Here is a 24,219-nt window from a genome sequence, read left to right as displayed (position 1 = left end):
ATATATATATATATATTTGTTTATTTATATACTGTATGTATATATGTGTATATATATATATATATATATATATATATATATATATATATATATATACAAACAAACATGGGATGCTGAATGGGTTAATGTAAGTTGCAGTTAGGGGGTAAATGCAGGGGTCTGTTGAGAACTGCTGTGAGTGTGACCTGATATTTGAATCAGTGTACTGTTATCTAAATGATTCATTGCAAAGGAGTTAGTTACTATAGTTAACAGTACACTGAGTCGTTTGCAAACAGTTCACTTCTTTTGAATCAGTGAACTGTTAACAGACTGATTCATTGCAAACGAGTTAGCTAACAGTACACTGATTCAACAACACTGGTAATATGATCCTAGAGTGAGATTCTGCTGTGTGAAACATTGCAAAGGAGGAGTTAGCAGAAGCAGAACTCACTCTAGGATATTACCAGTGCTGCTGCAGACTCAGGAAGTGAACTGTTTGCAAACGAATCAGTTCAGTCTGGTTAACTGATTCATACAGTTCACTGAAAAGAACCAGTTCAAATGAACGATTCGTTCATGAACTGGACATCACTACACTAACACACCCTGATCCCTTAGCACCAATAAGGGAGTCCCCAACACCTTCCTAAAGATTCTGGGAGCAGTAGCCAAACCAAACAGATGAGCAACAAACTGAAAATGCTTCTCCAGGAATGCTAACCTTAGCAAATGATGGTGATCCATGTGAATAGGGATATGGATATAAGCCTCCTTCAGATCTATAGAGAACATTAATGGTCTCTGTTGAACAAGAGGAAGTATTGTCCGAATAGTTTCCATCTTGAAAGAAGAAACCCTGAGAAACTTGTTTTCAAATCCAGAACAGGCTCTGTAAGTTCCTTCTTTCTTGAGAACAATAAAGAGGTTGGAATAGAAACCCTGAACCTGTTCCAATTCTGGATCTGGAGCGATTACACTTAACAACTCAAAATTTTAAATTGATGGGAAAAAGGCTCCTGCTATTACAGGATTCTTCGGGAACATGAGCTAGAAGAAACCTTCCCCTGGGAGGCCTTGATATGAAACCTATTCTGTATCCTTGTGAAATAATGTTTATAACCCAAGGATCTTGAACAGAATGAAACTAAGCCCACTGAAAAATGTCATCTGCCCCCTATCAGAAGATCTGGATCGGGGGCCGCACCTTAATGCAGACTTGGTAATGGAAACAGGCTTTTTGGACTGTTTTATATCTGTTCCAATTAGGTATTGGCTTCTAGGAGAAGCCAGAAGAACCCTGTGAAAAGATGGAAGACGTCTGGTTCTTAGATTGTCAAAAGGAACACAAATGGTTAGAAGCCCTAGATTTACCCTTGAGACTTCTTTTTTTAATGTGAGGGAGAAAGGCCCCCTAAGCTAAGGCCACTCTTTAGAAATAATCTCAGAGATCGCATTAGGGACTGGAAATACTTCAGGTGAGTTAACCAAGGGCTTAAAAAATTAATTAAAATAAGTTTAACAGACTTATCCTCAGAAACCTTAGAATCATGAACCCCTAAAGTACACACCACTCCTCTCAAAAGAGGACACGTGTTCAAGCTGAAACAAAAAAGAGGAAGATTCAGTTTCCTGATCAGAGACTGACTGTTGATCTTCCGAAAACACTTTACCCTCAGAGGACAAATCAGAAGCACAAAGACCTGGAACATCCAGCTTAACAGATTTTGACTTGCTTAAATCAGATAAGCTAGTATAGTGATTATCAGAAACCACCTTCTTACGCTTAAATGGAGGGGGCATGGCCACCAACATCTCAGATATAGGGGTATATGTATCAAGGTCTGGCGGGCCTGATCCGACACTGCGGATCAGGTCCGCCAGACCTCGCTGAATACGGCGAGCAATACGATTGCCGTATTCAGCATTGCACCAGCAGCTCACAAGAGCTGCTGGTGCAACGCCGCTCCCTGCAGACTCGCGGCCAATAGGCCGCCAGCAGGGGGGTGTCAATCAACCCGATCATACTCGATCAGGTTGTATTGTGGCGATGTCTGTCCGCCTGCTCAGAGCAGGCGGACAGGTTATGGAGCAGCGGTCTTTGTGACCGCTGCTTCATAACTGCTGTTTCTGGCGAGCCTGAAGGCTCACCAGAAACACGGCGCATCAAGCTCCATTCGGAGCTTGATACATATGCCCCATAGTATAGTGTACAAAATCTTTAAATCCTAGAGCAAAAATCTGAAGAAATCCCCTATGTAGCACAAACAGAAGGAGGACAGATACCCTTAGAAGCAAGAGCAGCATTAGACTGATTAGAATGCATAAGATGATCTGTATATGATTTGCAAAGCTGAGCAGGGGGAATACATCAACCAGCTTGCAAAAAATACACTTTATATTAGTAGGAAAGTGTTCAGAGGATCTAGCTTCTGTGGTACTAGTAATGGCAAAAGAGGGGACAGAATCGGTATGCTCCAGAATGAAAAGGAAAACAGGCAACCAATGAGAATCAACATATAGACAATAATTTAAACCTAGCAATAAAGGTAGGGTAAGTAAAGCAAACTTACACCCAAATAAAGCAGCTCTTGGAAGTAATGAAAACTTACCCCCTCACTAGAGGCTTAAAGGGACAGTCTACAATAGAGTTTTTATAGATTTAAAAGAGAGATCATTCCTTTATTATCCATTCCCCAGTTTTGCATAGCCAACATGGTTATATTAATATAATTGTAACCTCTTTGATTACCTTGTATCTAAGCATCTTCTGTCAGCCCCCTGATCACATGACTCTTTATTTATTATCTATTTACTTGCATTTAGTACTGTTGTGCTAAATCTTAACTCCTTGTGCATGAACACAATGTTATCCATATGGCCTACATGAACTAGCAGTCTCCTGTTGTGAAAAGCAAATAAAAAAGCATGTAATACAAGGCTGTCTATAGTGGCTTAGAAACAGGCAGAAAGTTAACTCTCTTCTTAAACAATAACTATTTTAGTGTAGATTGTCCCTTTAAGCAAACTTCAGGAGTGTTAAATATCCATACAGCATCAGATGAGCACTAACACGACGACAGGCTACGCGAGTGAAACAAAACGCTTTACAAAAACACCAAGCACAACAAGCGTATAGGAAAAAAAAAAAAGCACAAAAACGTGCTTTGGGCCATTGTCCATCTGTACAGTGACATGAAGTCCTATCAGTTTTGCAGAAATTTATTGAACCTGAGCAGATAGTATAGACCTTATAATTCATCCTGCTGCTTTTGTCAGCAGTCACATCATCAATAAACACTAGTGACCCATTTCCATTGGCAGCCATACATGCCCATTCCATAACACTACATCCACCATTTTTCATATTGATGTGGTATGCTTCGGATCATGAGCCGTTCCTTCCCTTCTCCATACACTTTTCTTCCCATCATTCTGGCACAGGTTGATCTTGGTTTCATCCATCCAAAAATAATGTTCCAGAACGGGGCAGACTTTTTTTTTTTTCTGTTTTCTTATCTGACCTTCCTATCCTAGAGGCTTACCAGTGGTTTGCACCTTGTGTATTTACTTTCATGAAGTCTTCTCTTGATTGTAGACTTTGACAACAATATGCCTGCCTCCTAGAGCAGTACTTCTCAACTTCAGTACCCATAACAGGCCAGTTTTAGGATATCTTAACTAGAGCACAGGTGAAAAAATCCGTAACCATGGGTTCTAACTTGCTTTCACCCACCAGCTGATTTATTTCACCTTTTGCCCTAGTTCAGATACCCTACTTGGTTAGTTAAAGTAAATGTCAAGGGGGCGGAGCCAACCGCCGGGGTGATAGGACGTGTATAGCAAGAGCTCCTGCATTTACTGCTTAATTTGGATCTTTTCTATAAGAAAATACAGCAAAAATTTTTTTTTTTCTGAAACACCTATCACCCTGGCAAATCTATGCTTATGTAATGACGATATACAGATTTGGGAAGCTTGACGAAAATACAGCTCTTGCTTCGTTCTAGTGCATCGCCATGAGGTAGCCAGTATCTCAGACCTATATACATACTGTGGAGGCCTCCTTGCGGCTGTCTTTCCCTGGCGCTGGGGCGCAACTATTTGAACTTCACCTCCTGACTAGCAGTCATATCTAACGTCAGTTCGCTACCAGTAACCGGCACCTACCATGGACCCACATGCCCTCCTGCGGGAAATCAGCTCCTTGTTGCGGCAGTACCGGGAGGCCTTTACAGCTTCCCTTGACCCTGTGTGTGGAGCTCTCCATAACAATCCCTTAGGTAAGGACCTCGCCAGCACAGTTACTGGTGCGCCCTCCTCCGGAGACACAGAATTTTCCCCCTGCAGCGCTCCATCATCTCCACTCTCGGCACTCCAAACGCAGGGACTTACCAACCCACTACCGGTGAAGAGGAGCTGCCCCGATATCACTCCATCACACGAGTCCATGGCTGACTGGGGGCCCTCTGACATGGGAACTGCGGCGGACTATGTAGATGCGGAGGAAGCTCATGTTCATATAAATCTAAATGCAAGGACAGAGGGACGTGCATCGCTTAAGCTCCCCCTAAAGTGGGTAAGTCTGCTACCTGCCCAACAAAAGATAGACTTGGCCCTAGTTGACGGCAAGGAGTCGGATCCTAATACCACGCTGCATCCAAAGGCTGTTCACTTGCCTGGGACTCTGACTCGTCCATGGGAGCTTAAGCTAAGGATAATTGATACTCGCAACAGCCTGAAAGCTGGGGTAGGATAGAGCTCCTGCTCCTTTTACCTCCTGGTAGCCTAATCTATTCACACTGGATGTTAGATTGGATTATAGACCTCAGAGAGACACTGTTAAAAATGTATTTGATCTGATAGTTCTTGCACTGTTACGATATTATTAATCTCTTACTATGTATGTCTGATATTGTGTCTAGCTCTTAGACTACATATGCTACCTCCTATATCTCTATATGTGCATTTTGTTTATGAGTGGAGTATGTTCTGTGTTTTTCCCTTAGTCAGACTGGGAAACACAGTTACCCAAGCTAATACCTTGACTAATTAACTGTTTAGTATGTTCTGTTATAGTTCAGATAAACGCTGTGTCCATTTACTGTAATCTAGAGCACTGAAAACTACTTTATCTATACTGCAGTATTAGCAGCGGGATTAAAAGCCCTATTAGGTCTATTATGCTTCAAGTCATATTACACTTAACCACTAAATTGACTTTCTAATATAGCAATGGTTTTGTTATTCATGCTACACGTTATTTGCTCTGAGTTAACTAGTTAACCTTTAAGCCCTAGCAACAATCTATATGTTACTAAACATAATGTGGCATTAGGTGCTAATATTTTCAGCATATTCATACCATTTAAAACTTTATTATTTGCGCTTTCTATACTATAATAGGTAATCATGCAAATTTTTGCTGTAAACTAATGTCCCTAATTTAATGCTGTTATAACTACTAGCACTATTAGATGGTTTATTCACTGTTTGTTTACTAAAATGTTGTGTGCTTAATGCTCTCTGAAATCTCACAATCGGCTCCTGGGACTACAATACTCTTGATGTATGACACATTAGTATTTTTAGGATGATTTCCTACCCGGAAAATATCTACGCATACTGTAATTATAGCTGCCTGTTTGTCTTGCCGCCTGGGCATAGGGCCCGTGTCTGGGCGGCGGGGAACAGGGAACAGAAATCATAAATGTTTGAAGCTGTCTTATTTCATATTTTCATTACAATGCCTAGCTAACTGCTGCCCTCTTTACTTCAGTGCCACTTATATATTTTTGGACAAGCAAGTATGCCTGCAAGTTGAAACTGTTTCTCAGTACTATCCTACTTCATTATATATATTTTTCATTTCCACATGTCTAAACTCCCCAGTTTTATATTCTATGTGGTATGAGTAATTGTATCTTGCCGGATATACCATTAGCCTAACGGGTAACCATTTTACTCTCAATGTTCACCTGATATCCAATATGTCAATGATCTCACATACAGGACTATACTACCCTACAATGTAGCAGTCTGAATACTTACATCATACTGTATGTCGTATTTATCTAATTATCTCCTCCTTAACCCACAATGAGCCTCTAGGATTTTATTTCATACTAGATATTAAACTTTATATCCTTCTTGCCGCACCTATCCATCACCTCCCCCCCTTCCCCCCCCCTTATAATGGACCTCCTACTCTAGGAGGACTAACTGCACGGCTTGTCTTGCCTATGCCGTATCCTAACCTTAATATCTTCCACCTAACATATATTTATAGTTCACCATATAATTCACACCGTGAAAAGATATCTCCATTTTTGATATTATTCTAACTACCCCTTATCAACCTACTCTAAATCGATGGCTTTTGTCATGACTGTTCAAATAGCTAACTTTTAGGTTGTGAAAAGAAAATGAGGTTCCTGTTCCATTCTTGTTCTGTTTAGCTCTTTATAGGACTATCTATATGGAAAATTTCATCATTGTATTTTGTAAAAGTTATTTACTTGAAATGTACTGCTCAAGTTTGAAGCAAAGATATGATGTCTTATATCAGTTGTACTGTCTTCGCAAAACCTCAATAAAAATTTATTTAAAAAAAAAAAAAAAAGTAAATGTCAAGTTTGACGAATCAGTGCCAGGTTTTTTTAAAAAAACCTATTAAAACAGGGGCACTTTCATTCATCAAACTTTACATTTCACTTGTTTTGTTAAAATACCTACCTTATTAATCTTGAAAGCCGCTCCAGAAATTTCCCCCTCCTGCCGCTCGTCACTTCATACATCAGCAATGACGAATACAGCATCCTCCAATCACGGCTTCCCCACCCCCCAGGGGAATCATTGCCTGAGGCAACACCGTGATTGGAGGAAGCCGGATTAGTCATTTTTGACATATGAAGAGGCTTGCGGGGGAAACGCTGGAGCGGCTTTCAAGATTAAAAGGTAAGTATTTTAACAAAACAAGTGAAATGTAAAGTTTGATGAATGAAAGTGCCCCTGTTTTTTAATAGGGTTTTTAAAAACCGGGCACTGATTCATCAAACTTGACATTCACTTTAAGGTACATTTGACTGGAGCTCAGAAACACTGTCCTAGAGAGTGTTTTTGACATGGCTATATGTGGGAAGGGGTTTTTCTTCACCAAGGAAATAATTTTGTGACCACCTACCACAGTTCTCTTTTTATAGCCGTCCATGCCTTTTGGGGTTGGTGAGTTCACCAGGGCGTTTCTTCCTTTTTAAGAAATGTTCCAAATTGTTGATTTGGCCACTACTATTGTTTCTGGTATCTTTCAGATGGTTTTTGTTATTTTTTTGTGTTCTTCATCTGATGACCTTCTTTACTTGCGTTGGCAGCTCTTTGGAAACTGCTGCTGTGAACTCTCAATAGGGTTTCACAATTTTGGAATAAACTCCATACCTTTTTTTTTTTTTTTTTTTTTTTTTTTTTTTTTTTAACTGCTTAATTGTTAATCAAATAACAAGGGCTCAGCCTACATCTGGCCATGAAACAGCTTCTCAGTCAATTATCCAATTACTTTTTTTGTCCTTTTTAAGAAGCAAGGACTACATATAAAAAGTGCTGTAATTCCTAAATCACCCAGTTTGGATGTAAATGCCCTCAAATTAAAGCTGACGTCTGTACTTTAAAGGGACAGTCTACACTGCTGACACTTTCTTTATAAAAAAATAAATAAAAAATAATCTCCCAAGGCAGTCCTACTGCACCGTGTATTACAAAGTAGTCCATATGTGTGTGTGTCTCCATCTGAATGTAATTTTTGTTTTATTTTCCCTACACTTGTGCTCATTGTAGCGATGACGTATAGTGAGAATCATTGCGCACATGCAGTAGGTGTAAGCCGTAATAGTAACGGTCCCTGCAACTTTCTGTTTGTATCTGCTTTGTAACTCCTGGAGTTTTATTTAATTATATTAATTTTTTTACATAGCAGTATTATAGCTAAGTATTCTATTAAAATGAGAATAAACAAGTAAGTGTGTCAGCTGTGTGGACTGTCCCTTTAAGGTTACAAGAACATTTTACCTCTGCTATGCTGGACAAATGTTTTGTGGTCCCAGGACATACTTGAAAATGAGAGAAATCTCAAAGTATCCTTCCTGGTAAAATATTTTATAAATAAATGCTAGTTACATGACATTATCAGTATCCAAAAACTTGTGGACCTAACTGTATTTGTCTCCATGCTCAACACATCCATGTATAAAAAAGGATTCTATTCTCCCATGGTAGATTAGTAATAGTTGCATAAGGAAGAAAAAAATGATATTACAACAAAACAAACCTATTTCACGTTACAGAAACATGTCCCACCTCGCTAGCATGGCCCAGTTATAGTATTGCATATTGAGGATATACAGCTCTTAGGTTCTTGTACACAAAGCTGCATATTGTGAGAATGGAGTCATATCTGCTGCTTTGTATCCCTCTCACTTATTACTGGGAAGAAGTAATGTCTAGTTTCAAGCTGTCCTTAGATACCGTTCCTGGGCGCCATAAACTATGATGTATGGAAGAAAAGGGAAATATTCCATACACTTTTAAGATACACCTCTGATTCCCTCTGCAGCTTGCTCATTTCTCATCAACACAAGCTCCACAGCCTACTTTCTATTTGAAACAGTCCCCGTCCCCTTATTAAGAACGTCGCTAGTGGTGCAGGTGATCAGTTACTTTGGGGGTCCTCTGCAAGTTATGGGGGGAATATGACCCCTCATTCAATAGAGGGAATTTTCAACCTTCAAATGAGGATTCTTATGAGAAGCTGTCTGGGACCTCCTTTTTTTTTTTTTTTTTTTTTTTTTTACCCACCCAGTCGATTTTAAAGGGCCATAACATTAAAAAAATGACATGGTCTCTTTGTGTGTTTTTAACCTCCACAAAGCACTCCTAGTCCAGAGCGAAAACTGCCGCTAATCCAATCAGACTTGTTGTTTACACAGCTGAGTCGTCTGGCTTCAGCTACTGATTGGGTTAATGGTGGTTTCTGTTGGGCTCAGCAGTGCTCTCCGGGTTCGGAACAGTACTTCTACCTATTTGATTCACCCTGCAAAGTAGTGCAGGGTTGCTAATCTTAAAATATTATGCAGATTACATCATGGATTAGAGAATTTTCAACTATTATAGCCCTTTAAAAAATAAGTAAAAAAAATTAAATCTCTGCTTCAACTGCTCAAACTGTATTTGGATGATAGTCCTACATATTCATAGCAAAGCTTATAGGGACATGAAACCCAAGTTTTCTTTCGGACATAGTATACAACTTTCCTTTTTTTTTTTTTTCTAATAGTTTTTATTGAAGTTCAATGTACGGCATACAGGCAACATTTTTCAACATAAGCAGTACAAAAAGAGGGGAAACAGTTCCAACTGTACACATCAAAATTCTAGAACATTAAGTAGAACTAGTAGTGAACATCCAATTTGCCAGTTAAGCTTATGGCCTTCCAAATGGTAAATAAGACCACTTTTGGGCCTCACAAAATGAAAATAAAAATAGGGCTATAGAAGGCTACCATGAACATTAGGGGCTGCTCTTGGGTCCCAAATAATGAACTTCAGTTTTCTTAGTTTATAAGATACATGAGAAATAAAACTGGTTGTCCCGTAATTTTAGTATAACATAATATATAAAAGCGCTAACTTATAATGATAAATATATGCCCCAATTATATTAGGAAATGTACATGCATTATTATCTGCCATCAAAATCGGACAGTTCGCGTGTCAGTATGTAAGGCATCTTATAAAAAAAAAAGTGCTTCAATCACATACAATGGCCAAGTATACATAGAGGAGATATGGAGCGCGTAAAATCCAGCAGCCATCAACGGGCTAAGCATAGATTTATGCGGTTGAAATGAGTTTTAGGGGGCATATGAAGTGTAAAAATGTGAGTAAATGTTAGTATTAGGTGCGCATGTTGGTATCTAGGGATTAGTAAAAAAGAGATTTATAAGAGTGGCATTATGATACATCTGAGGGGTAAGCACCAAACAATATGGAAAAACCAGAGTTAATAGAGAAGAAGAGAAAGAAGAAAAAAAAAGGGAAGGGAAGGAGGGGTGAGCAGCTGAGAATCAGAGGATCTTTTTAAATCCTTCATAATCTAGGGTTTGGAAACCTTAATTTCCTTCCACAAACCCCAGGACTGCCAGTGTAAGGAGACCTTGTTATTGGTTGTGAAGATGGGACTTAACAATGGCTTCAAGGTAATCCATAATTTTAACGATATCATGCCAATTGGGAATATTAGTTTGTTTCCACAGACGGGCAATAGCCAATTTAGTGGCCATTAGTAAATAGATGCTGAGGAGACCCACAGGAGAAACGCCTAGATGGAACAAGACCTTCAGCGGATCCGACCAAAGGGTCGGCACCACAGCAGAACACCTATGCGAGAGCATAGCCCATAATGGTTGTAGGGCAGGACATTCCCACCACTCATGCGCTGAAGACCCCACTCTGCCACAGTTTCGCCAACAAAGCGGAGAGTTCAGGGGGGATATTTTGAAGAGCCAACTTTCCTTTTTAATCCTACAATCTGAACTCATTCATTCTCTTAGTATTCTTTGCTGAAGGAGCAACAATGCACTACTGGGAACTATCAAAACACATCAGGTAAGACAATGATCAGAGGCATATACTTGCATTTACCAATTAGCAGCTAGCTCCCAGTAGTGCATTGCTGCTCCTGAGCCTACCTAGGTATACTTTTAAACAAAGGATACCAAGAGAACAAAGCAAATAGGGTAAATTGGAAAGTTGTTTAAATTCACTTGCTCTATCAGAATCATGAAAGTTTTAAATTACTTTTCTTTTAATGACACAAAAATATAAATTTCTGCAAAACAAATCTACATGTTCCCTTTAAATAACTAGAATGCATGTGGTGGGATTGCACTGAGGTCAATCCAATATGGAAGTGACTTGCCTACTTTATTAGTCAACTAGTAGGTACGGAGATTACACTCAATATACAACAAGCTCTTTTTCATGACCACAATACTACATATAACAAACACTTTAACACATTTCTCAACATTCAATGCAGTCACAAGAACATGTATTGCTAAACACTGGAAGACGGGTACCCCTACATGGACCGAAATATATCATAAAGTGCAACACACTTACAGGATGCACGAGGTAGCATCTGGAATATTAAATAATAGAGAAACAGTCAATCCGATCTGGTTCTATTGGATAGCTCAGGGAGAATCAACCCAAGGATCAATCCTTTTAGGGTGCTTTAATGGTTTAGACATACATTGCAAATAGTTTTACTGAAGAGCTCACTTTCGGTATTTATTATGTTGTCAATTTCATCCCTGTTATCACTTTCTCCCCTCGACCCCTACACACATGCCTGGAACCACTGGATTCAAGTGTCTTACACTAGGGAGGGGATCTATTATCCCCTCTCCTCTTCCTTACAATGTTTTGAAAGGCTTGTGAGAGATTTTACACCGTATTATATCATAGGTGCAGAGAACTAATGTTAAGTTCATGAATTCTTGAGTTCTGTAAGCTCGAGAAATGTTTTCTTTGGAAATCTGTTCCACTTTTGTATTTGTTTGAAAATGTGATATACCCACCTTGATGAAAGAGCAACCTATAAAATGTGTAAAACTTAATAAAAAAGATTAAACTACACAAGAGGTGATCCATTTTTAAGAAATGCTGCGCCCCCTCAATTAAAGGGACAGTTCACCCAAAAAAATTCTCCCCTTTAAATTATTCCCAATGATCATTTTAACCTGCTAGAGTGTGTTAAATTGGTTACAAGTAGCTCCTTTACTCCTATTTCAGCATTTGAAATAGCTGATTTAGCCTGTGGTATCGCCACCTACACTGAACAAATTGATACTGGAGAATAGGCTATTGAATAGCCTAAGTATACACAGCCAGCAGAAGATATTACACTCTCAGTGGGATGCAGGATAGTTAAGTAATAAAATGATAATTTTCCATTGTTCTCTCTATGTATTGAGCTTTGGTGTTCCAGCCAAATAAAAGATAAGGAAGCAAGTCTGTCTTACACAAACTTAGAACATAATGAGATCTGATATCACCTTTAAGTTCAACCCATTGTAATAGGCTGTGGTTTCAAAGCACAAAATCAGCTACTTTATATACACAAATTAGCATGAAAATGGAATTTCTCAAATATTTTATACTCTGCAGTTGGTATAACAAGTCATTTAAAATACATTAATGGAAAAACAATTTTACAGTGTACTGTCCCTTTTAAGTCATTTTAATAAAAACAAACTGCTTTTTATCTTTATAATTAAGATGCATTTGTTTCACTGTCTAATTTCTTTGATTATAATTTCAGTCTGTATTGTGTTTTCCAGGTTGATGTCTTTTGAGATGGATGCTGTATCTGTGGTGATGCACCTGAGGGAATTGGCTTTAGATCCTCAAAACAGACCAACTATAGTTAATGATAAGAGCTGTATCGCAGGCCTCATTCTGTTCCTTAGCCATAATGACCCACGTGTGGTAGAATCTGCTCTTGAGGTAATTGGTTAGGATTTCCAGTATTTTTGTGAAGAAGTAAATAAGTAATCCAATTGTACGAAAATCACAAGTCCAGTTTACAATTTATTTTGTACAGGGACATTATTTAACCTACTTTTTCAGACATTTTAGAGGCTTGTTCCTGTCTATCAATACATCACACATTCCAGAAGTGTGAATTAAAAGGATATGAAATCCAGTTTTTTTTATTTCTTTCATGATTCAGATAAAGCATGCAACTTTCTAATTTACTCCTATTTAAAAAAATCTTTGTTCTCTTGGTATCTTTGTTTGAAAAAGCAAGAATGTAAGCTTAAGAGCCGGCCATTTTTGGTTCAGCATCTGGGTAGCGCTTGCTGATTGGTGGCTAAATGTAGTCACCAATCCAGTGAGTGCTACCCAGGGTCTGAACCAAAAATGGTCCGGCTTCTAAGCTTTACATTCCTGCTTTTTTAAATAAAGATACCAAGAGAACAAAGAAAATTTGATAATAGGAGTAAATTAGAAAGTTGCTTAAAATGTCATGCTCTATCTGAATCATGAAAGAAAAAAATTTGGTATTTACATACCTTTTTAATACACCTTCATGTATTTCTCGACTTTCAGAGTAAAATTATATATATTTTTACTTTTCATTTAACGGTAATGTAATATGGTTTTTAACAGTTGTTCTGTCATGTGCATGATTTTTTTTTTTTTTTTTTTTTTTTTTTTAACAGATTGTATTTATTAAAGCAGAACATTATAAATGGGCCTCATTGTTTGTAGGCAAAAAAGGCAATATCCTTCTCTTACATTAATTTCATCAGGTCTGATTATAATTTAGAATGCAAGTTCTCGAGCCTGTACTGTTGATCACTTTATGTAAAGGTGGTTTACAGTGACTCTATGGCAGGGTCCTCTACCCTTTATGATTTATGTAAAGGTCTTCTGATTATTGTACTCCATATCTGTATTGTTAATGTTACAGTGCTGCGCAGTATGCTGGCGTTTTTATAAATAAAAAATATTAATAATCTCAAAACACCCTCCTACCATAAAATGGATATTCATATTCCACCACACACCTTGTGAAAGATTACAAATCCCCAGATCCGGAATTCCACAATTCAGAATTATTCTAAAATCCAGGAATGTTTTCTTTAAAAAAAAAAAAAAATGTATATGTTTTTTTTTTTTTCTGTGTTCTGAAATGCATATAATAGTATTTATTTATAACGGCTATTACCTTTCTGATTACAGTACTATACTATCTTTCTGAAAGTTCTATTTATACAAAAGTATTACAATCTATGTAACACTATCTTTAGGTTGCATGTATAAGTTGATCACATGTAAATATTGTCTAAATGTGAGCTATGGAAAACACTGGTGACAGCTGTAACTTCTTTAGTAATTTCAAATGCCTCCGAAACAGCATTATAATTTTTGTCATGGTCAACATTTTAAAGCCTCTTATTTCCTTTACCTTTTTAATATAAGCTCAATTTTAAAGTAAATGTCACTTCTTTTTTTTTTTTTTAAATAAACAGACCATTCATTGTCTTTGTGGAAATCGTACTCATTGTGAAATAATGAGAAATGAGCTTGGAATGATGATGAGCTTGGAAAATATAATAAACAGGTAACATAATTTTGTTTTGTCAGCTGTACAGGTGAAAATATATTGTATTTGATGCTTGATGTTAGCTGATAGAGATAGATATATACAATATATATATATATATATATATATATATATATATATATATATATATATATATATATATATATATATATATATATATATATATATATATATATATATATATATATATATAAAAAATATCTCTGATAAATTCATTTCTTTCATATTGGCAAGAGTCCATGAGCTAGTGACATGGGATATACAATCCTACCAGGAAGGGGCAAAGCTTCCCAAACCTCAAAATGCCTATAAATACACCCCTCACCACACCCACAATTCAGTTTAACGAATAGCCAAGAGGTGGGGTGATCAAGAAAGGAGTAATAAAGCATCAACAAAGGAATTTGGAAATAATTGTGCTTTATACAAAAAAATCATAACCACCATAGAAAAAGGGTGGGCCTCATGGACTCTTGCCAATATGAAAGAAATGAATTTATCAGGTAAGTTCTTACATAAATTATGTTTTCTTTCATGTAATTGGCAAGAGTCCATGAGCTAGTGACGTATGGGCTAGCAATACCCAAGATGTGGAACTCGACACAAGAGTCACTAGAGAGGGAGGGATAAAAATAAAAACAGCCATGAAAAAATTAATCCACAACCCAAAATATAAATTTATTTTCTTAAATGAAAGGAAAAAAATTAAATCAAAAGCAGAATAATCAAACTGAAACGGCTGCCTGAAGAACTCTTCTACCAAAAACTGCTTCTGAAGAAGCAAATACATAAAAATCATAGAATTTAGTAAATGTATGCAAAGAAGACCAAGTTGCTGCTTTGCAAATCTGATCAACTGAAGCTTCATTCTTAAAAGCCCAGGAAGTGGAAACTGAACTAGTAGAATGAGCTGTAATTCTCTGAGGCGGGCTTGACCCGACTCCAAATAGGATTGATGAATCAAAAGCTTTAACCACGAAGCCAAAGAAACGGCAGAAGCCTTCTGACCTTTTCTAGAACCAGAAAAGATAACAAATAGACTAGAAGTCTCCCTGAAATCTTTAGTAGCTTCAACATAATATTTCAGAACGCTCACCACATCTAAAAGAATGTAAAGATCTCTCCAAAGAATTCTTAGGATTAGGACACAAGGAAGGAACACCAATTTCTCTATTAATAATGTTAGAATTCACAACCTTAGATACGAATTTAAATAAAGTCCACAAAACTTCCTTATCCTGATGAAAAATCAGAAAAGGAGATTCACAAGAGAGAGCGGATAATTCAGAAACTCTTCTAGCAGAAGAGATGGCCAAAAGAAACAACACTTTCCAAGAAAGTAGTTTAATGTCCAAAGAATGCATAGGCACAAACGGAGGAGCCTGTAAAGCCTTCAAAACAAAATTAAGACTCCAAAGAGGAGAAATAGATTTAATGACAGGCTTGATACGAACCAAAGCCTGCACAAAACAAAGGAATATCAGGAAATTTAGCAATCTTTCTGTGAAATAAAACAGAAAGAGCAAATATTTGTCCTTTCAAGGAACTTGCAGACAAACCTTTATCCAAACCATCCTGAAGAAACTGAAACATTCTAGGAATTCTAAAAGAATGCTAAGAGAATTTATTAGAAGAACACCATGAAATGTAAGTCTTCCAAACTCGATAATATATCTTTCTAGAAACAGATTTACGAGCCTGTAACATAGTATTAATCACAAAGTCAGAAAAAACTATGACTGAGCACTAAGTGTTCAATTTCCATACCTTCAAATGTAATGATTTGAGATCCTGATGGAAAAAACGGACCATGAGATTGAAAGTCTGGCCTTAATGGAAGTGGCCAAGGTTGGCAACTGGACATCCGAACAAGATCCGCATACCAAAACCTGTGAGGCCATGCTGGAGCCACCAGCAACATAAACAATTGCTCCATGATGATTTTGGAGATCATTCTTGGAAGAAGAACTAGAGGTGGGAAAATATAAGCCGGTTGATAACACCAAGGAAGTGTCAACGCATCCACTGCTTCTGCCTGAAGATCCCTGGACAGGTACCTGGGAAGTTTCTTGTTTAGATGAGATGCCATCAGATCTATTTCTGGAAGCCCCCACATCTGAACAACTTGAGAAAACATCTGGGTGGAGAGACCATTCTCCCGGATGTAAAGTCTGACGACTGAGGTAATCTGCTTCCCAATAGTCTATACATGGCATATGAACCGCAGAAATTAGACAGGAGCTGGATTACGCCCAAACAAGTATCCAAGATACTTCTTTCATAGCTTGAGGACTGTGAGTTCCACCCTGATGATTGACATATGCCACAGTTGTGATATTGTTTGTCTGAAAGCAAATTAACGGTTCTCTCTTCAACAGAGGCCAAAACTGAAGAGCCCTTAGAATCGCACGGAGTTCCAAAATATTTATTGGTAATCTCGCCTCTTGAGATTTCCAAACCCCTTGTGCTGTCAGATCCCCAAACAGCTCCCCAACCTGAAAGACTCTCATCTATTGTGATCACAGTCCAGGTTGGACGAACAAAAGAGGCCCCTAGAATCAAACATTGGGATTTAAGGATATTAATTGTGATATCCTCGTATAATCCCTGCACCATTGGTTCAGCATACAAAGCTGAAGAGGTCTCATATGAAAACGAGCAAAGGGGATCGTGTCCGATGCTGCAGTCATGAGACCAAAAACTTCCATACACATTGCTACTGAAGGGAATGACTGAGACTGAAGGTTCCGAGAGGTTGGAACCAAGTCAAATGTCTCTTGTCTGTTAGATTCAGTATCCATGACTTTGTCTCTATCTGGAAACCTAAAAAAGTTACCTTTGTCTGAGGAATCAAAGAACTTTTCGGTAAATTGATCCTCCAACCATGTCTTCGAAGAAACAACAGTAATTGATTCGTGTGAGATTCTGCAGAACGTAAAGACTGAGCAAATACCAAAATATCGTCTAAATAAGGAAACATCGCAACACCCTGCTTTCTGATTACAGAGAGTAGGACACCGAGAACCTTTGAAAAAGATTCTTAGAGCTGTCGTTGGGCCAAAAGGAAGAGCAACAAATTGGTAATGCTTGTCTAGAAAAGAGAATCTCAGGAACTGATAGCGATCTGGATGAATCGGAATGTGAAGATATGCATCCTGTAAGTCTATTGTGGACATATAATGCCCTTGCTGAACAAAAGGCATAATATACCTTATAGTCACCATTTTGAAAGTTGGTACTCCTTACATATCGATTCAAAATTTTTAGATCCAAAACTGGTCTGAATTTTTGTTTCTTTGGGACAATGAATAGATTTGAATAAAACCTCAGACCCTGTTCCTGAAATGGAACTGGCATGATTACCCCAGATAACTCCAGGTCTGAAACACACTTCAGGAAAGCCTGAGCCTTACTGGAATGCGTGAGAGAAAAAAATCTTCTCACTGGCAGTCTTACTCTGAAACCTATTCTGTACCCCTGAGAGACAATATTCTGAATCCAATGATTTTGGACCGAATTGATCCAAACATCTTTGAAAAAACTTAAACTGCCCCCTACCAGCTAAGCTGGAATAAGGGCCGCACCTTCATGCAGACTTTGGGGCTGGCTTTGAGCTCTTAAATGGCTTGGATTTATTCCAATTTGAAGAAGGCTTCCAATTGGAAACAGATTCCTTGGGGAAAGAATTGGGTTTCTGTTCCTTATTTGGAAACGGTTAGAAGCTTTAGATCTTTATCCTGAGGCAAAAAAAACTCCCTCCCCCGCCCCTGTGACAGTTGAAATTATTGAATCCAACTGTGAACCAAATAATGTATTACCTTGGAAAGAAAGAGAGAGCAATCTGGATTTAGAGGTCATATCAGCATTCCAAGATTTAAGCCACAAAGCTCTTATAGCTAAAATAGCTAAAGACATAAAACTAACATCAAGGGGGGGGCGGAGCTAGCTGCCGAGTGAGGTAGACGCACCGAGAAGGAGCTCTGCCTAAGTATATTAGAAAAACTGCATTTTATGCCCTAATTTGCTGTTATTTGCCCTGGTCTTGTTCCTGGCAGTTACTTTGGCACTGGCATAGGATTTTTATAAACTTTTTAAGTGGTTTGCATAACGCCAACGGTCCTAAGAAGAAAACAGGAGTGGAGGTGCTAGACGCATATAGCAGCCATTGAAGGGTCAGGGCTCCGCTCCGACGACTGTAGAGACAAGCTAAGGAACAGTCCAAGGGTCCAGAACCTGACACCCGGTGATCGGTACACATCAGTAAGCCGGGAGGAGCTGCAAGGAAGCTGCACATTTACTTTATGCAGGTTAACCTGGGCCGCGGCGGGAGACAGATTTGACCGCAGTGCAGAGGCTCAGTCCGGAGGGTCAGGGCTCTGCTCCGGACGGTGAGGTCATCTTGCTCCCCAGGGAGGGCCGACTCGCTCTCTATAGCACAAGCCGCTCCTAAGTTGTGACCCCACGGCTGATTGAAGTTGCGGTTGTGGAGGAGGGGTCAATTTCAGACTTGCCGTGTGCCGAGGAGATCGCTGACAACTGTTCAGGGCCATATCGGAGGTCCTGTGGGTAAGCAGGCCAGTGGCCTTTCATTGCACAGTTGAACCAGCACACTCACTCTTAGGCCGCAAAGGGCGCGAAAAGACAACATTTTAACTCCTGACCAGAGGCTCTAAGCAGCAACAAAATCTGAACACTGGGGTTAGTACTCTACTGGGGCTCCCTAGACCACCAAACTTATCGGGCAGTGTGTATCTAAATGCCCTGACCCCTTATGTGACATAGTTCTGAGCAGCCACATATTTACACCTCCTATCACGTATATTCATCTCACATGCTCCTTACAGGGGCTTAGGAAAGCTACGGGCCATTAACAAATTACAGCTGTCTGCCTAGTAACTGTGATGGTGCTAAATTTTGTCCTATTTCACCCAACATAATAAAACAGTGACTCTATACCTCAGCCTGCATTGAATTACTTCTCCCCGGACAGTTAACAAGGAACGGTGGGAGAGTGTGATTCTTGGAGAGAGGAGACATCACACTTCTGCTTCCTTCTGGCCCTGAAATATAACAAAGGCTGCTTACTCACCACAGCTCTATTGTTTGTACCTAATACCACATCAACTTATCACTGTGCCAAATCTATATACCTGGGATGTAGAGCAGGATGTATTTTGCTTTATAGAATACATGTGTATGCAGCCCTACCGCATCTAGCGGTTCTCCCACGTTGATTACTCCTTCTACACATAAGCTGAGAGACTCGCCCCTAGTTAATTGCCCTCATATCCAGAGATTAGGGCTGGTCTGCTTTGTCCCTAGCTGAGTAAGGCCCACTCATAGGGCTCCAGGGAGGTTTATAGCCCATCTGGCACGTCTCTAATAAGAAAGAACCTGGGAACAGGTAATATAATTGAAAGCTCAGTGGAGGACTTTTCTAACTACCGGCCCACCCAGTTTCAACAGGCGAGTGGAGCTCTTCAGAAGCAGACACTTGACAATCTCTATTTTTTTGTTTTTGGTACTAGAGGGACTTGCTTATACTCGCACTCAGCCTACCTAGGTTACCTGGGACTCTGGGGTCCAACGTACTCCTCCAGAGAACTCACTTACTCTACAAGTACCCTCAAAATAATAAAGCACTCTGGAGCTATTATCTCTATCCCCTAATCACCAGGGAATAAACTATATACACCCCCCTCTATAGCTGCAAATCCTGCTTGGCTACACCAATTTTGATTGTTACAATATAGTTTATGGCTGCTGCGACAGCTTATGTGCCTTTGGGTTTTTAGCCCAAAGTGGAGTGTTGTCTTATTTTACTGCTTTCCTAATCATTTTTACTTCTTGCAGGTCTTTCCTACAGCAAATAGCTTATCTGAAATTTAGGCAAGTGTGTTCTCAAGTACTAACTCCTCAAAGCTCTCCCTTTCCGGCCTAGCTAGTCTAGGTTGGTTACTTCCACTCCCCCTTTTCGCTTCCTTTTGGACGTATCCCCTTTCCCTGAGCTGAGAGGCAGTTCTGTAAGGGCAGAGGCGGTTCATTCTATTGTGATATCCTTTATATTCTGTATATGTTGAATATTTGTCTACATACTAATTTGATACTCTTTGCCTGAGGAATTTTATACGTGGGTCCCTCACCTTCCTGCTCCCGCCCAGCTTGTCTGGGTGGGTCACTTACAATTTCCTTTCCCCTTCCTTCGGGTCGTATCCCTAGGTTCCCTAAGGTGAGGGGCTAGCACTAGTGCCCAACACGTCTGCAACAGTTTTACTTTATACTCATAATGTAGCTCTTTCTGCGAAGCGCAGCTCAGCCCCGCTCTAACCATGAGATAGGTTGTCCTAATAATGTATATTCGAATGTGCCATGAATAACCCTTGATTTTCTTTCAGTACAGCAGTATATAGCTTATGAGCCCTCAGTGATCATTTGCTCTGATTCTCCACGATCTAGCTACCAACCCACAAAATGCCTCACACGGTGAGGAAACACTCAAAGTCAAACCCCAAACCTAAGAAGACGGTGTTCGACCATTTTGCGCACTCTACTAAGGAGTCCCTACCTCACCCGAGTGTTGAAATGATTGAGCCTGACTCTCAGGATGAGGAGTCACAATCAAGCCTGCATTCTACAACCGCCTCTCAACACTATTACTGAATCATCACTCAAGAAACTCTTAGCTACTCAGACTAAGTCCATTACCCAAGAAATCCAACGCAGCTCTGCAGAGCTAAAGAAGGAGATTTCTGAAATTGGCGACAGTCGATGCGCTGGAGCGCAAGCAGGACGATCAAGCTGTAGACCAATCCAATATTTTGGCCTATGCCGAAAGCCTAGTGGAGCAGATTTCACAGTTAGAATCTAAACTGGCTGATTTTGGAGGACAGATCGAGACGCAGCAATATAAGATTCAGAGGAGTCCCAGAGTCCGTATCTCCGGCAGACATACAAGGCTATCTTCAAGATCTTTTCCGAGAATTAATAGGCACCCCTGACGGCCTCACTAGCACAATGGAGAGGGCTCACAGGGCCCTGCGCCCCAGGACAGTGAGTTCTGACAAGCCGAGAGACATCATAGTGTGTTTTTACAGCTTCTTATAAAAGGACCATTTACTACAAGCTGCCTACAAAAAGCCAAATCTTAGTGGCAGATTTGAGGGAGTTCAGCTACTACCTGACTTGTCTGCTCACACCCTCCAACAGCGTCTTCATTATCAGCCAGTTACCACTGCCTTGCGTAAGGCCAACATTAGGTATCGCTGGGGGTTCCCCACCAGGCTCCTAGTAACCAAAGATAACCAGACCATAACTATCACCACACCCTCTCAGGATCTGACTCTTCTTGCCTCCTGGGGATTATTGTTGGACCCCCTGAATACACGAGCTCAACCTCAACCTGCTTTAAGAGCCTCCGCTCCTGAATGGTCAACAAAGGATCAGAGGGCAAAGAGACCTAAGATACAACAATCACGAGAATCCCACAAACACTCTGAGTCTACATTTATAGGTTTCACCAGGGGCCTATGGCCCTCGAATGAATGTGCATAGGCTCTTAGGATTCAGCCGAACGGTGTCTCTGTCTGACCTGAACCTCGGGTCGGATGGGGTAGCCGGGAGGTTGGGAGAGTTGATAAATTGTATGTTCATTTAGTAAGTTTTATGTTACCTTTCTTGGTTAGATATGTTATCTGCTGTTCTTTAACCACTTAAGTTTTAGCACTTCATGTTGAGATGTTTATATTTTTAGAGCGGGGCTGACGTTATTGCTCCATCGCGCTAGCTCCTGAGCCGTACGCTCACCCCCACACTGAAGCCCACGTTAGGGCTCCCTTGAGGTGGACTACTTCCACCGATCTAGAGGCACTCTTAAGTGTCTCCTTCTACACTCTATCTCTCATCCCCCTACCTTTCCCCTCGTTCTGTTTCCCAGACATTGGTACTTGGACTCTTACTACTTAACTACTAATTATCCCTATCTATGGCTAGCTCCCCTTTAACGTTAGGGGACTTAACACTCCCTTCAAGAGAAGTCTCTTACTATGCTCACTGAAACACCATAACCCTGATGTTGCGTTTCTCCAAGAGACGCATTGGCTAATTGACGAGCCGATTATACTCTCCTCTAAGGCGTACACGCATATAGAATATGCTCCCTTCACAAAAAAAGCCAGAGGCACGGCTATTCTCCTGCAAAAGAGGCTGGCTGTTGAACCAGTCCTGACCTTTAAAGACCCACAGGCCAGATATGTCATCCTGATTTGTAAAATTAATCATGTGCTTTATACTCTTGTGTCAGTCTACTTGCCCGAAACACATACTTCATGTCATAGCCCAACACAAACAGGGTAGGGTTATTGTTTCGGGAGATTTTAACATGACCTGGGACCCGAAAGTAGATAGAAAATCCTGACTCGAACAGGACTCCTCCTTCTGCAGAACGACTTGCTGCTAAATTCCGTACTCTCATGACTGGCTCGGGTTACTTTGATATATGGAGGGCTACCCACACTAAAGACCGAGACTATACACACTATTCACAGCCACACCGACAATACGCCTGACTTGACTACATTTTCTCTACGGCAGACTCACTAGACCTTGTTACTAACGCAGCTATATCTGCCCCTGGTCTGATCATGACTGTGTCACAACTGACCTTATCTCCACAAACACTACTTGTACCAGGGCCTCTTGGCGCATGCCCCATAACCTTTTACAGGATATCGCCTTTAGAGAAAAATTGCGCACAGAAATCAAACATTTTTTGGGAACTAATGACAACGCCCAAGTTAGAGACGACACCCTCTCGACCATTAGAGGCATACTGATCTCGGTACAGGCTAACCTTCGAAAGCAGGCTGGACTCTCGCTATCACAGGCTCACATTAAATTAAGGATTTTAGAATCCCAAAACAGAGCAAAGCCCGTACACTATTTAGCAGCCCAAATATCCGACCTTTAAAAATCATATCTCGCTTAGGAGAACCCAAGATAATCTAACTAAATTAAAACAATTGTATTTCTATAAGGGTAATAAGGCGGACACCCTTTTGGCCAACAAAATCAGAAATAGAACTAGTGTTTCACGTATACATAGTATTGTTACAGGGAACTCCCTCCTTTAAAATCCCTTCGCAGATAGGAGAGGCGTTCGCTGAGTATTATTCTAACGGATACAGTAAGCGAGTACTTAAAAGCCTTGAATCTTCCGTCCCTCTCACCCGATCAAAGGGACTCTTTAAATTCGCCATTCTCCAGGGAAGTACAACAAGTAATCAAGAACTCTAAATAATTTAAATCGCTAGGCCCAGATGGTTTTCCAGTACATTTTTACAAAACTTACATTCAAGAACTTTCCCCCTTGCTTCTTAGACTTTATAATTTAGCTAGGAACGAGGGTAAATTTAAGAGAGAATTTTTGGAAGCCACTATCATAACAATCCTGAAACCTGACGAGGACCCTACTCTCTGCGCCAGCTACAGGCCAATCTCGTTAATCAACACCGATATAAAATTTAACTCAAAACTTCTAGCCAATCGCATTGCCAATCCAGACCAAGTGGGATTTATCCCCAAAAGAGAAGGGCCAGATAACACTAGAAGACTACTAAATGTGATGGGCCCGTCATCCAGCCTCAACAAACCTGTGGCGATTCTCAATAGACGCTGAAAAGGCCTTTGATCGGGTGAGATGGCGGTTCTTGTGGGAAGTGGTTGAACTCTATCAATTTCCAAGTAACCTTGTAGGAGCAATAAAGGCCTTATATTCCACTCCTTCGGCCTCGGTAAAGGGCCTTGGCTTCCAAACTCGCCCATTTACCATTTCCAACGGGACCAGACAGGGATGTCCCCTATCACCCCTGCTTTTCATCGAGCCGCTAGCTGAACAAATCAGAACGGACCCACACATGGGTGGGATCACCCTATGTGGCACCAGGCATAATATTGCCTTGTTCGCTGATGACATTACCCTTTTTTCGTCTGACCTCTCGACCACCCTCCCTAGACTCCTACAAATAGTCGAAGAATTTAATACCCATTCTTAT

General features: G+C 40.0%; 1 protein-coding gene across 1 annotated transcript in view; it reads left to right on the top strand.

The window, feature by feature from the left end:
• The window catches only part of LOC128655553 (armadillo repeat-containing protein 1), a 63,725-nt gene that overhangs the window by 6,699 nt on the left and 32,807 nt on the right, over nt 1–24,219 (top strand). Inside the window, exons 2-3 of the mRNA XM_053709154.1 lie at nt 12,378–12,543; nt 14,076–14,167. Coding sequence (XP_053565129.1) covers nt 12,382–12,543; nt 14,076–14,167 — 254 coding nt within the window. The 5' untranslated portion in view covers nt 12,378–12,381. The remainder of the gene's footprint in view (nt 1–12,377; nt 12,544–14,075; nt 14,168–24,219) is intronic.

This window comes from Bombina bombina, chromosome 4 (genome assembly GCF_027579735.1).
Source record: "Bombina bombina isolate aBomBom1 chromosome 4, aBomBom1.pri, whole genome shotgun sequence".
NCBI lineage: Eukaryota > Metazoa > Chordata > Amphibia > Anura > Bombinatoridae > Bombina > Bombina bombina.
The sequence above is the reverse complement of the archived record's forward strand: the minus strand, read 5'-3'. Positions and strand labels throughout refer to the sequence as shown.